Source organism: Vigna unguiculata, chromosome 5 (genome assembly GCF_004118075.2).
Source record: "Vigna unguiculata cultivar IT97K-499-35 chromosome 5, ASM411807v1, whole genome shotgun sequence".
NCBI classification, from domain to species: Eukaryota; Viridiplantae; Streptophyta; class Magnoliopsida; order Fabales; family Fabaceae; genus Vigna; species Vigna unguiculata.
Genome location: NC_040283.1, coordinates 42,628,651 through 42,642,127, shown reverse-complemented (window position 1 = coordinate 42,642,127; position 13,477 = coordinate 42,628,651). Strand labels below are relative to the sequence as shown.

The window sequence follows — 13,477 nt, the reverse complement described above, 5'->3', positions numbered from 1 at the left end:
TGAGTATGCTTGTTTGGTTAAATTTTTCATATAAATTAAATATTGAGAAATTTATCTCCTCTTTCTTCATGAATATTTGTTAAAAAATATTTTTTTTCAAAATTAAATATTTGAAGACTTATATACATTTTTCCAATTTCTTATTTATATAAAGTTTCTACCTAAAAGTTCTATCATCATGTGCACTCATCTTTCAAAACATTACCCATAATTATTCAGTTTCTTAAAAAATTTCATTTCACGGTTTTGGAGACAACTTGCCCTTCTTTTCTTTTGGTAGGTAGAAACTAGAAACCAGCTTTTATTGCATTACACGCTCCACTTTATACCCCAAACAAAAAAGTTATAAGTTTAAGATTAGTTTATAGATAAACATAAAATCAGAAATTTTAAGAATTAATATGTATTTTTTTAAAATTAATTTAAGATTTTTTTTGTTTATTTTATTATTGAATTATATTTTTAATCATTTAGATTACATATAAAAAAATAAATTAAATTAGAATTATTCAGTATCCTTTTTTTCATAATTAACATTTTTGTGTCCCAAATCTAGAGAAAATAAAATGGAAGTTAAAGATTGGGAAAATGATACGACTTTCGCGATAATGACAGGACAAAAGGAAAAAAATTGACTTTTATAATCATAATTTTCAAAATTTTATTTCTTTGTTTTATTTTTTTTTCATTCATCTGTTTTGCATTTTACAAAAACAATTAATTTTATTTTTAAATAAAAATCGTTTGACAAACTTCCATTCTTATGTTTAAGGAATATCGAAGTATTAAACTTTGATTTATCTCCCATAATGTTTTAGTAGTTTGATCATTATGTTATGAAAATATAACTTCAATGAATTCTTAACGTTAAAGTTGGGCAAAAAATCCAATTTTTATGATCCAATCCATTTTTTTTATGATCCAATCTATTTAATATTTATTATATTAAAAATCCAATCCATTTAAAATCCATTTTATTGGATTTGGATATCAATCTAATCTATATTTTATATATTTTATGGATTGGATATCCATTCTCGAAATTTAGATTTTCAAAATGGATAATCAAAAATATTCAATCCAAATTTTCACTTTATATTTTTTGTTAGGTTAGGCTAAAGGTTGAGACGGACTAGCCCAAATTTAGTCGTATTTGATTGAGTTGACGTGACCCTATACAAAATTTGGCCGAATTAGGCCAAATTCTGTCAAGTCGGTCCCGATCGAGATTTGACCCAGTTGGTTCTGGACAAAATTTGGAAGTATTCAGCTAAATCTGTCAAATTCTTTGGTGTCAACCCTATGGACACAAATTTGGATCCACATCCATTATTTGGATTCAAAATGGATGTGGATTAGATTTTCGATAGGACTGACATCATAGAATTTGGCAAATTTTTTGTCGAGGCTAAATTTCAGCATGGGATGAACTTAGATGACTTTCGAACGACTTTCGGTCGGGGACGACGTGACCAAATTTGGACTAAGGTCGACTCGACAAAATTTCAGGCGAGATCGACTTGACTGGATTTGACTGAATTTTGGCCAGGGTCAATTTTGCCTAATACGACAAAATTTTGACCAGAGCCGACTTGGCCAAATATGACCACATTTGGGTCAGGGCCTGATCAGTCAAATTTCGGTCAAGGTTGACTCCACTAAATTCTTTGGTCGGGACCGACTTAACTGAATATGGCCAATTTTCGATCACAGCTGACTAAGTTGAATATAGTCAAATTTCGTTCGGAACTTAGTCGACCGAATACGGCTAAATTTGGACAAGTGCTGACTTGACCAAATTTTGGTCATGACCAACTCGATGAATTTGGCCAAATTTAGGTTAGGACCGACTCGCTTAAATATGACCAAATTTTTGCCGCGATCGACTCTACCGAATACGACCAAATTCAGGCCAGGACAAACTCGGTCAAATTTTGGTCGAGGCCAACACGACCGAATTTTGATCGGAGCCAACTCGACTAAATTCGGTCGAATTTCGGTTGTGGTCGACTCAGTTAAATACGGCCAAATTTTGATCGTGACCGACTCATTTGAATACGACCAAATTTCACCCTAGGCTGTCTCAGCAAATACGAGCAAATTTGGGTCAAGGCCGACTTGGCCAAATCTCAATCGGGGCCAACTCGATTGAATTCGACCAAATTTTGATTGGAGTCAACTAGGCTGAATACAGCCAAATTTTGGTCGCAATTGTCTCGGCCGAATACAGTCAAATTTTGTCTAGGTCGACTCAATCCAATGCAGTCAAATTTGGGTCGAGGTGAACTCAACCAAATACTTCCAAATTTTGTCTAGGACCAGTTGGGCTAAATTTCGATCGAGATCGACTTGATAGAATTCGGCCAAATTTTGTATAGGGTCACACCAACTCAATCAAATACGACTAAATTTAGACTAGTCGGTCTCAACTTTTAGCCTAACCTAACCAAAAATATAAATTAAAAATTTGGATTGGATATTTTGGATTACCGATTTTGAAAATTTAGATTTAGAGAATGGATATCCAATTCATAAAATATATATCAGATTGATATCCATATCCAATAAAATGGATTTTAATTGGATTGAATTTTTAATAAGATAGATATTAAATGGATTATATCATAGAAAAAATAGATTGGATTATAAAAAATGGATTTTTTGCCCACCCTTGATTAGAATTTTGTGACACATCTCTTCACATATTGAATGTTAGAACAAAAAACCAATAAAAAAAATATTGTCTGCCAATATCTAAAAACTTTTCCCAAATCATTCATGTAATGATAGCAGACATCTGCAAAAGTTTCAAATTACTATTGTTGCATAAGTTTAACTTTCCTATTTCCGGTAAAATAATGTCCTTTCTCTTCCTTCTTTCGATCAATAAGAAACTATTATCTGAAGAAGGATAAACAACAAAGAAGAACCTTAGCTATACTGCAACCACTAAACCAAAGCACCATTATTTTATGAAAGAATCAAGTATTTCAGTGCAATAATGTGAGACGTGCGACGTGAGACTTAAAATGTGCTATGTGGGATGTGGAACGTGGAATGTGAGATGTGGGCGTCATACGTTGGACGTGGAATGCGAGACGTGGGCGTGATACGTGGGACGTGGGACATTCGACGTGAGACATGAGGCGTGAGACGTGAGACGTAAGACGTACGACGTGAGACGTGGGACGTGAGACGTGGGACGTGGGACGTAGGACGTGAGACGTGGGACGTGAGTCGTAGAACGTGGGATGTGGAACGTGAGACGACATGGGACGTGAGACATGGGACATGAGACGTGGGACGTGGGACGTGAGATGTGGGACGTGGAATGTGGAACGTGAAACGTGAGACGTGAGACGTAAGACATGGGACGTAGGACGTGGGACGTGAGACGTGAGACGGGGAGCGTGAGACGTGAGGGACGTGAGATGTGAGACATGAGACGGACGAGAGACGTGAGACGTGAGACGTGAGACATGGAACGTGAGACGTGAGACGTGAGACGTGTGTCGTGGGACGTGGAACATGAGACGTGGGACGTGGGACGTGGGACGTGGGACGTGGAACGTGGGACGAGAGACGTGGGACGAGAGACCTGGGACGTGAGACGTGTGTCGTGCGACGTGCGACGTTCGAGGTGGACGTGAGACGTGACACTTGAGACGTGTGTCGTGCGACGTTCGAGGTGGACGTGCGACATGCGAGGTGGACGTGCGACGTGCGACATGAGAATTGAGACGTCCGTAAACACTAAACCCTAAAATTTATATTCATAAACTTTAAACCTTACAATTTAATTAAAAAATTTAGAAGTTTAATAAAAAAATTGTTAATATATCCATAAATTTGTACTAACAAATTTAAATTATATTCTTGTAAAAAATGTATTAATAAAAAAGATTAAATACATATAAAAGTGAAAGAATGAAAATATGAGAGTAAAAGTAATAATTAATGTTAATTTAACACCTAAAAAAAATTATGAGGATAACAACAATAATTTATATTTATTGAACAGCGGAAGGAAGTAGAAGATGATCTGAAAAGTTAAACTAAGGATGGTCAAAAAATATAATTTTCATGATCCAATCCACTTTTGCTATGATCCAATCCATTTAATATTCATTTTATTAAAAATCCAATCCATTTTATTGGATCTGGATATCAATCTGATCTACATTTTATATATTTTATGGATTGTATATTCATACTCTAAATCTAGATTTTCAAAATGGATAATCCAAAATATTCAATCCAAATTTTCAGTTTATATTTTTGGTAGGTTAGGCTAAAGGTTGAGACGGACTAACCTAAATTTAGTCGTATTTGATTGAGTTGGCGTGACCCTATACAAAATTTGGCTAAATTAGGCCAAATTCTGTAAAGTCGGTCCTGATCGAAATTTGGCCCAACTGGTTCTGGGAAAAATTTGGAAGTATTCGGTTGAGTTCACCCCGACCCAAATTTGACTGCATTGGGCTGAGTCGACCTAGACAAAATTTGACCGTATTCGACCGAGACAACCGCAACCAAAATTTGGTTGTATTTAACCTAGTTGACTCTAGTCAAAATTCAGTCGAATTCAATCGAGTTGGCCCCGATTGAGATTTGACCGAATCGGCCCTGGTCCAAATTTGGTCGTATTCGATTGAGACGGCCTAAGATGAAATTTGGTCGTATTCAAATGAGTCGGTCACGATCAAAATTTGGTCGTATTCAACTGAGTCAGCCACAACCGAAATTCGGTCGAATTCAATAGAGTCGGCTTCGGTCAAAATTCGGTCGTATTAGGCAAAATCGGCCCTGACCGAAATTCAGTCGAATCCAGTCAAGTTGATCTCCACTGAAATTTTGTCAAGTCGTCCTTGGCCCAAATTTGGTCACGTCGTCCCCGACCGAAATTCGTCCGAAAGTCATCCAAGTTCATTCCATGCTGAAATTTGGCCTCGTTGGCCCCGACAAAAAATCTGTCAAATTCTATGGTGTTAGTCCTATGGACACAAGTTTTACAAAATTTAATTTGAATTTATTTTATGAAAAATAAATTTTGGATTTTGATCTTGATCCAAATATTTAGATCTGGATTTAAACTTGATCTAAATATTTGGATCTGGATTTTTAAAAAATCCAATCAACTTTTTTTGAAAAAATGAATTTGGATTAAAAATCTAATCCAATTATTTTGAATCCAAAATAGATGTGGATTGAATCATTACAAATCCAATTCATGATCACCCCTAATTAACGTAAAGCTTGTGCTCTGGAAAAGTTGATAGTTTATAATTATTACAAATTTTAATAATCACGTTCCGAGTATAATGATTCAATTAAATATTTGAACAAATATACTTTTAATCAAATACTTAAAGTAGATGAGTGTTATTTGTAAAGGTGCCGTGGAATCAGCTAAATTAAGAGGTGGGGTTTTTAACATGACTCGGTTCACTCACAATCCCAATTAATTCTTTAACCAATCTTAGTCTATTATTTATTAAAAGTTTAATTAAGTACCCAAATTTAAGTATTTTTAATGAATTTTTTATTAAAAAATTGTTTTATTCAATATTTAGAATACTTTTATTTATTTTAAGTATTTTATTGTTAACGGAATGAATTTTTTTTCTTTAACAACCAACTAACAAGTAAATTATTAGATATTGAAAAATGAAACAGTAATTTCATCAACGAATAAAAAAATTAAAAAATGTAAAGAATTATTTCTTACATGGTAAGATGAAACGATAAATTGATAGAAAAAAATAATTTTAAAGACTAAATATAAATATAATAATTTTTGTAGTAAAAATTCAACTTAAAAATATCTAGATTTATAAAACATTTAATATTTAATTAAACCTTTGTAAATTTCAATGATAAAGATGCATTATTGGACATGGAATTAATTAGGATATTGACTTGCTAGGACTGAAGAATGACCCACATGCAATAAATTAATTCATGCACTGTTTAAATGTGTCTCTATTATGATGTTTGGAATAAAGACCTACACATGCATATGCTGATGGAAATTGATTCAAAGGTGTGAGACGAAAGATAATTTTGAACCACAGCACATGATATTGTAATTTAAGTGGAGGTTGGAGTTCATCACAGAATTTGCATCTAGGTATTGGAGGGTGGAATTTGGGATTTTATATTCATATTTGTTTATTCTATTACATTCAATAAATATCACATCATTTAAAATATAATTTAAATACTATTTTTTTCTTTCACTAAAATGTTTTTTAAGAACAAAATTATTATAGAACTGTACTTTCTAAAGACGACTTAGCTTAGGTTAAGTATGCGATTTAGAATTTAGGATTTAGTATTAAATACGCGGTCATTGTTCCTGATGATATCTAATGATATCTAATGATATTACTAATGATATTACTGGATGGACTTTCATCAAATTGAAACAATATTTTTGTAACGTCCAAAAGTTTATTATTCATTTGTTATTTCAACTTTGAAATTGTTATTCCTAAAGCATATATTACTTTAATTTGGTTTTGTAACCAAGTAACTTTTGGTATCTTATGCTAATTAAGCATTGTTGCATAGCAAATAGCTTCAAAGTAGAATGTTATTATTAAAACAATGTTGGTTAGGGAATTTCAGCTAAGCAAAATAAAGTCATACCAATTTCACCCACTTTCCGCGGCGTCAATTGGCACAGTTTTCTTAACCTAACTTCAAATGTCTCTTTTAGTTTACATTAAAGTTGATTTGCTTTGTCGATGCCTTTTTCATAGTCACTCAAATATCGTTGTGCCTTTGTTTTCGTTATTAGAACATTCTTGTTCTTTACTCACGTAATCATGTTTTGTGAAATATTTGGAGATTTTTATAGAGCACATCACTTCTATAGATTTATAATATATTTTATTTTACAAGTCAATTTGATTGAGTTAAATTTAGATTTACTTTTTAATAAAATATCATAATTATTTAAATTTCATTCTAATGAGATTTGTTTTTTTATTGAATATATAATATTGTATCATTTATCACCTTTAAGATGTATAATGTATTAAAATTTTCATATTATCTAGATATAAAATAAATAAATAAATACAAATCTTATATTATAAATTGATTAGACTTAAATTAAAGTTCATTTACTAACACATCTTGTAAAAGCAAACTAAAGTGGCGTGCAGCGTAAGAATTCGACCAAAGATATTTCTCCTTCCAGTTAATGAGTGGTTTCATGTTAGAAGTATGAGTGATTCAAATAGAGTCTAGTTATAGAAATAAAATATTTACTTAGGAATTGATAAAGATAAATGGGACACAAATGTTTACATGAAACTTCTAATGTATTTCATAAAAAGGTGAAAAAGAAAGAATGAATGATGTCAATAAAACTGTCAAAATTTAATGATGGGAAAAATGTGTCGCGTTTTATAGAAGTAAGAATTTTATAATAACTATTTTTAATACAGGTTAAAATATTATAAAACCACAGGCGTATTTCAGAAAATCTAATTAATCATAATTTACTTCATTGATTTGTATCATCTTTCTCAAATAGAAAAAGCTTAATCTTTTGAATGTAAAATATAATTTTTAATTAGTTGATAATATACCCCTTAAATTAAACTACACAAAAGAATAAAACGAAAGCCGGACCTTAACCATCAAACTCAACTAGATGGAAAATATTACATTTATAAGATAATTTTGACAATCCCTCAATAATTACATGATAAATATCAACCTTTCGTATCTTTATTAATTTCTTTAACGAATCATTAACAGATTTACTTCCCCCACATTTAACCATGACATAAAGTTTACATATCCAGATAATTAAGTTGGATTGAGTAGTTGAATGAATTGATTATAATAATATAATTAGGTGACTTAAAATTTAAAAAAATGAATTTCTTTTCCTAGAATTGAAAAGCAGGGAATTACTTAAAATGTGAGTCCAATTGTTGAATGTCACAACACAAATGTATGTCCTAAATGGCATAATACAAGTCCAAAATAATACTGACAATCATTTCATTATTACTATAATATATATACATTGTTCTGGAGTGGAGCAGAATAATTGGATTGTAAACATGCTAATATGGCAGTCAACTCAATTTGCAGAAATATAATTGAATTGAGTTGGGTAAACAGAAAATTGGAGGTGAATCTCATACTCCGAGGAGGAAGAATCTTACGAGTTTCTCCAGAAGGGCACTTTATCTTTCTGATAATTCTTAATGGCTTCTATAACTTTGACTGAAAATGTCTCGTCCTCTGGGTACCCTCCTAGAGCGTCTGATAGTAGAGTGATTGGAAGGTTGAGAATCCCCTCAAGTGTTGCATGCAAACAATATGCAGAATATGTAACATGATATCCACCTTCCTGCACAATTAGAAGCCGCCCATCACTCTCACTTTTCGCAAGATCATGAACAATCCGTCCAATTTCTCTATAGCCCTCCATTGTTAAGCACTGTCTTCCGTTGGGATCAAACTGAGGCACACCAGGTTATAACATAAGTAAAACACATTTTTTTAACCTGGATTCAACATTACAACATAGCCGCATAAGGTCACTGTTGTAACCTTGGAACAAACAAGTGAGGTGATTAATCCAATGAAACAAAGAATGTGGATCATGAAAAATTAGTGTAACAAAGTTGCAACTACTAATAACAGTATGCAGATTATTTATAAGTGAAGCAATCAGTCTCTGAATGAATGAAAGGACTTAGACGTTTGATTATTTGTAAGTTATAGTATAATTTATCAGAAAACGTAAGTCCATGCTACTGTCTAAGTTTTCTTTTTGGAGGGTATATTTCAAAATTCAGAAAAGTATTTGTTGGATTGATGGGGGTATCAGACTCAAACATGTTTCTACACTCATTTTATCTGTTTCGTTTCATGCTACTGTCCAAGTTTTCATACCATGGTTAAAAAACTACGGATATCCCTTGAAAATCACGTGCCACTGCCATTATCTTATCAGATTTTGATTTATCTGTGAGCATGAAATCAAGTTTGTATAAACTTGGCAATAAATATTATTTGGGTGCAGAAAAAAATCATAACTTACTGCACTGGAGTCTTGCCCAGCAACCAAAACTATCATATCAGGTCCAAACTTTTGAATTGATGGAACAACCAACTCATTGAAGGCATATATATATCCCTTGTTCCCAGTTCCATTTGGTAGAGGTAAGTTCAAGTTATAGCCATAACCTTCTCCTTCGCCCAGCTCATCAACCGATCCACTTTGGGGATGAGATGGACCCCATGATCCATGATTCATATGAAGAGAGATGGTAAGAACCTTATTAGATCTATAAAACCCCTCTGCTGTGCCATTTCCATAATGAACATCAATATCTATAACTGCAACCTTCTTGCACCCAGAATCTAGAGCCAATTGCACTGCTAGACCTGCATTGTTAAAGAAACAGTAGCCATCAGCCTGAGAAGGTTGAGCATGGTGACCAGGGGGCCTAACCAAGGCATAAGCAACTTTTCCATGGCCATCCAGTAAATGCTTCATTGCAGAAAGTGTAGTCCCAGCAGCAAGAAGTGCAGCATCCCATGATCCGGGGTTCAAGAATGTCCCAGCACAAATTTCCTTTCCCCCTTCTTTATCAGCGTCTAAGAGTTCATTTACGTATTCTAGAAAATTACAGCATTTCAAACCTCATCATACAGTTTCATATCAATCCCCAAATTATCTCCAACACAGCTATATATATATCTATATCTATTTGAGGATTAATTTTAGAAAGTATAACTCCTATTTTTTTCATCCTCTTAAATAACTCACTTTAGGTGTTCTGTTGCTCTCTTGGTACACAATGATTTACAACATTTGAAAACCATTTCAATACATTGTTTCACACCATTCACCAAATTATCTCCAAAACAATTATGCATCTCGATTTCTATATTATCACTTTGCAACTCTTAATCTTCTTATTTTATAAATTAACTTTCTTAGCTTTCTTTTGTTATACACAATGACTAACGCCAAGAACATATGAAATTGAAATTGATTGTTCTAAAATTTTACAATTTTTTCATATCAATCATTGTTATAAATATGCTATTATTTTAAGAGAGTAAATATCAATCATTGTTTTAACTCCAAAGCTATAGCAACTCTAATTAAATTGAAGTAAATTTAATTTGTTAACCAAAATCCAAACACACTTACTTCCTAAGCAAGAAGGACAAAACCAGATCAACAAAATCCCAACATCTCTTTCATGCAAAGCACGAATTGTTTACCAAAATCCCATCTTTATCCTAAATTGAAAATAATAACAAGTAACAACAACCTCAAAGATGTGTGAATACACAGAATTAAGGTAAAAATATAACGATGATGATGGAGAAAGAAAAGAGTACCAGGAGTGTGAAAGGAAAGAAGCTCAGAGATGAGAGCGGATCTACCAGAGTTCCAAGAAATGTAAGGAGCGATTGGACCCTTTTTCAGAATAGAAACCATGTTCCGAACTCTGTCGGAATTTTCAGGGTGCTTCTCCAACACCTCTAAGAACCCTATTTCCATTCCCGTGTCAAATACACCAATTCCAGTATCGTGCTTCAACATTCCTTCGTCCCAGAACACGTCAATTTTCACACCTGCACCTGCACCTGCATCACCCATGCTGCACCCTCCTTCGTTCTCGCTTCTCTTCTCTCTGCTTCACACTCGCAACTACACTGTTCTTGAATGGCCGAGTGGGCTAGCCGAAAAACTAAACTCACTGGACCTGTTATGGGCCTATTTTCTTCTGTTACCCATTTTTTTATTTTCAATTTCTTATTTGTCACCCTTTTTCACTACGTATACGCCCTTGCTTTTCTCACCTGAGACACATTTCTAACTATTTAATTAAAATTCATGATTTTTTTTTTTGCATTTGAAAATTGTGTTCATTGATTTGTACTTATAATACCTTTTTCTTATAAAAACTATTTGTTTATTAAAATACGAAGGTAAAGTATATGCCTGCACAAGACCTCTTCAGCAAATTGAAAAGCTTTCGTGTTTAATTTTCGTTGTACACACTCATTACGAAACGACAATAAAAGTATGGTTTCGAGCACCCAAAATCATGAAAACGATAGAATATTCCGTCTTTAATGTAATTTTTAGACCAATGTAAACATCAACTTTAATACTTTATTTAAACATATTTCATTGTTCAACTTGACAAATATTACTAAAAATTTTTATGGTGTGTTTGGGTGAGACAATTTAAGAGAATAATTCATTTATTTGGAGAATTTGAATTTTTTTTGTAACGAAATGTTTTGTTTGGATAGATAAATTAAAAAGCATTTAAAATGCATGTATTTTTTTAAGTATTTCAATTAGCTAAATTAGAAGGAATTCAAATACCCTAAAAAAAGGTGGAATTTGAAATTCTTCTCACTCAACCTCACAATCTGGACTCAACCCCAAAGAGACCCAGCAAACTCGACAACCATGACAGACTGGGCTGGTCAAACACTCCATACGGATCAGACCGACCTAACAACACAAACGGGTCGAGCAGGCCCAACGACCCATACAGGTTTGGCGAGCCAGATGACCTAGAGGTGTCGGGCGGGTCTAACGACCCAGACATGTCGAGCAGGCCCAACGACCCAACTGACCTGTTGACCCGACAAGCTTGACTGACCTGATGACCTAATCAAGCCTGGTCGGTCCGACGACTCAGGCGATATTGACCGACCTAACGACCTTGCTAGGTTAGGTTGGCCCAACGACACAAACTTGTCGGGTGTGCCCAATGACACAAACATGCCCGACAACCGAGATGGGTCAGCAGGCCCAACAACCGAGATGGGTCAGCATGCCCGATAACCTAGATGGGTCGGGCGGGCTCGATGATCTAGTAGGTTAGAGTCAGGCCAACAACCTAGGCGGGTTGAGTTGGACTGGGTTGACGAACTTAACAGGCATGACCTGCCCGTATGGGTCGTTAGGCTGATCAAACTTGTTTGGATCTTTGAACTGACCCCACCTAGCCCGTCTAGGTTTTATGGCCTAGTTGAGTCGTCGGGTCGGCTCGACCCATCCGGGTGGTCGAGCCCGTTCCAAATTTATCATGAACTCAAAACATAATTAAGTCTAAAATAAATATTTTTAAAATGAAATTTTATCTCACAAGAAATTCAATTATTTTATCCAAACAAGATATTGAAATGTATTGTATTTTAATTTCTTTACCCAAACAAGTTATTTGGAAAATGAAGAAAATTTAATTGCAAGCAATTCAAATACAATGTATTTCAATTTCTCATAATTGTTAAAATGCTTCATCCAAACACAAGATTAGCCTATGTCTATTAAAATAAAAGACATCAACTGAATCACATGAATAATAAGATTGTGAAAGGTTAACAAGTTTTAACAATTCAACATGGTTATCTGTTTATTATGATATGCATTAAATCTTAATTTAATTATATTTTGAATTCACTCTAGAATAATAATCAATTTTTTACTAACCATAACAACAAAATTTGGGGTTTAGGGTATGTAACCCTCATCTCCTACTTGCACCATGCTCCCATCTAGCTTACCATTTAATTTTATATATTATCTTTCGGAATTCAAACAAATCACCATACTATAATGACACCTACACGTATTTTTTATATGCATATATCATTTTGTTATATTATTTTCAGTTTTTAAATATTTTTATTTTAATAATACTAAACTTGATTTACTAAACATTATTGTTTTGGTTTTGTTTTTCAGCTATTATGACATTTGTTTACTCATTTTGGTCTTTTTTTTTAGTGATTGCAATTTTAATAAAGTATATACATTTATGGGATTTCAAGATGGATGCATGATTCATTAAATTTAGAGTCTTGCGTTATTTTTTTATGATTTTTTGAGCTTAAGCACATTTACCGAAATTTTGTAAAAGATTTAATTAGAAGTCACATACACATTTTTCTCTCTTATTTTCTCTCGATTTTTTTGGAATTATCTTTACTTTTTCTCTTCTCATTTGCATTATCTCTTTTCTATTCATACAAAAATAATTTTGTGGATCAAATCAGATACTCGGTACCTCAAACTTTAGGTCATGATAAGAGGAATATCTTTAATATGTAAATTAATAATTCATCTCTCTTGAATATATAGAATATATAGCTGTTAAAATAGGTTAAAATTTATGAATTAATATGATTCATTACAAATTTGAGTTAGATTGATTTAAAATTAATTTGTAAATTGGGTCAAAAATGGATCCGTTAAGAATCCAATTCATTTATATTGGATATTGTGTGCTCACTCACCAATCTGAACATATAAAAAATGTTTGATTGTTTTGAGAATATTTAGATTTTATTTATAATTTTTATTTAATTATTGTCATTAATGATTTATATGATTTATTTGTTATCTAATATGAGAAAAAATATATTTTTAAAATAGACTTGGATTTTTTGTTTTTTGGTTACA

The 13,477-nt window shown here is 33.0% G+C and overlaps 1 protein-coding gene across 1 annotated transcript; it reads right to left on the bottom strand.

Moving 5' to 3' along the window:
* Positions 1 to 7,928: 7,928 nt before the first annotated feature.
* LOC114185592 (histone deacetylase 8) lies at positions 7,929 to 10,733 on the bottom strand. Its single transcript, XM_028073414.1, has 3 exons — positions 10,390 to 10,733; positions 9,074 to 9,654; positions 7,929 to 8,488 (listed from the first exon to the last, which is right to left on the bottom strand). The coding sequence occupies exons 1-3, from the start codon at positions 10,649 to 10,651 to the stop codon at positions 8,186 to 8,188; spliced, it is 1,146 nt and encodes a 381-aa protein (XP_027929215.1). The 5' UTR covers positions 10,652 to 10,733; the 3' UTR covers positions 7,929 to 8,185.
* Positions 10,734 to 13,477: the final 2,744 nt, after the last annotated feature.